Source organism: Lathyrus oleraceus, chromosome 7 (assembly GCF_024323335.1).
Source record: "Lathyrus oleraceus cultivar Zhongwan6 chromosome 7, CAAS_Psat_ZW6_1.0, whole genome shotgun sequence".
Lineage (NCBI taxonomy): Eukaryota > Viridiplantae > Streptophyta > Magnoliopsida > Fabales > Fabaceae > Lathyrus > Lathyrus oleraceus.
Genome location: NC_066585.1, coordinates 379,254,794 through 379,256,471, shown reverse-complemented (window position 1 = coordinate 379,256,471; position 1,678 = coordinate 379,254,794). Strand labels below are relative to the sequence as shown.

The window sequence follows — 1,678 nt, the reverse complement described above, 5'->3', positions numbered from 1 at the left end:
GATCAATAAGCTTTTCTACTTTGGCCTTGAGGACTAAACAATCCTCTGTAGAATGTCCTACATATCCGGCACGGGACGCACAAGACACATTGATTCTGATTCTGATTTCTGATCATGCTGAGGATGCTTCTTATCAAACCGTCTACGTTGACCTTGATTCTGATTTCTGATGTTTTGCTGATTCTGAGGAGTTGGAGCCTGTGGAGGTTGTTGATACTGAGGTTGATATACAGGTTACTGATATTGAGCAACGACAATGTATGGATAAGGGTAGTATGGCATATGATCCATAAGTGCCTTAACTTGAGCATATACATTTGTTGTTACGACATTTGCCTCGGCCTCTTTCTTCTTAGCAAAACCGTGAGACTTCTTAGCCGCTGGCTGGCTGTCGATACTAGCAATCTTTCCTATTTTTAGCCCATTCTCGATGCGTTCTCCAATGGTTACCATGTCGGCAAAGTTGGATGATGAGCTACCAACCATCTTCTCATAATACAAACCATGGAGTGTGCCCATGAAAATATCAACCAATTCGGCATCTGTCAGTGCATGTTTAACTCTGGAAGCCATTTCACGCCATCTCTGAGCGTATTCTTTAAATGTTTCATTGCTCTTGCAGGCTTGATTCCGCAGTTGTAGCCTGGTGGGAGCCATGTCCAAATTATATTTGTATTGCTTGAGAAAGGCTTCAGACAAGTCCTTCCAAGATCTGATTTTACTGCGTTCCAGGCCCATATACCAGTCTAAGGATGCCCCAGATAAGCTGTCTTGAAAGCAATGGATAATAAGATCATCATTATTAATGTAAGATGCCATCTTCCTACAATACATGATGACATGGCTTCTTGGACAACTCAAACCCTTATATTTTGGTAGGTCTGGCGCTTTGAACTTAGGAGGAACCACCACATTAGGAACTAGGCATAAGTCCTTAGCATCCATATTATAAGCAGAGAAACCTTCAATGGCTCTGATCCTTTCATCCAGTAACTGATAGTCTGAACCAACAACATTCTGATTGGTAGGTTGAGGATTAACTTGATGATTGGGAAGTTGAACATGCTGAGAAGTCGTCTGAGAAATAACTGGAGTAGAAGCGATCTGAGGATACCCTTGAGGATACACCAAACCAGGATTCACCATTTGACCAACAGTCTGACCATACTGATTCTGATATGGAGCGTAGGGTGCCCCAGGATACACAAATGGATGTGCAACAACAGAGGATGCCCCAAGATGAGGAGGAGGTATCTGAACACCTTGATTCAAATTGTGAACAGTCGGTTGAGTAGCTCGAGGAGGAAAACGGAAGTGGAGGGTTGGGCCTTTATATTCATCTTCGTTGTTATTAGGAGTCTCAACGATCACTGGTGTAGAAGTCTAAAGAGCTTGTTCTGGGTTGGTCTCATGGTTGTTAACATTAGCCATTTGAGGAGAAAGAGTGGTCATGCCCCAAGGATTGGCAACAGAATTCCCATTGGTAGGATGAACAGTGAACGGTTGGTATGACACAAATGCATTCCCATTAGCAGCTTGGGGAGTGAAATTCGGAGGCAACCCCCAGGGATAGGTAATGGCATGCACACTAGGACCTGGCTGATAGATAGGTTGCCTCATAAGTTGAACCACAGTGTCCACAATAGCATCGCCAGAAGTGGTGACGGCAATAACATCA

The 1,678-nt window shown here is 43.7% G+C and overlaps 1 protein-coding gene across 1 annotated transcript; it reads right to left on the bottom strand.

Annotated features, from left to right (window-relative positions):
* Positions 1 to 234: 234 nt before the first annotated feature.
* LOC127103924 (uncharacterized) lies at positions 235 to 1,146 on the bottom strand. Its single transcript, XM_051041155.1, has one exon. It carries the CDS (start codon positions 1,144 to 1,146, stop codon positions 235 to 237), a length of 912 nt encoding a protein of 303 aa, XP_050897112.1.
* Between the last annotated feature and the right edge of the window lie 532 nt (positions 1,147 to 1,678).

Bases quoted from the DNA above. Each gene is read 5' to 3' on its own strand.
- LOC127103924 (XM_051041155.1), bottom strand. From the start codon at position 1,146: ATGGTGAATCCTGGTTTGGTGTATCCTCAAGGGTATCCTCAGATCGCT.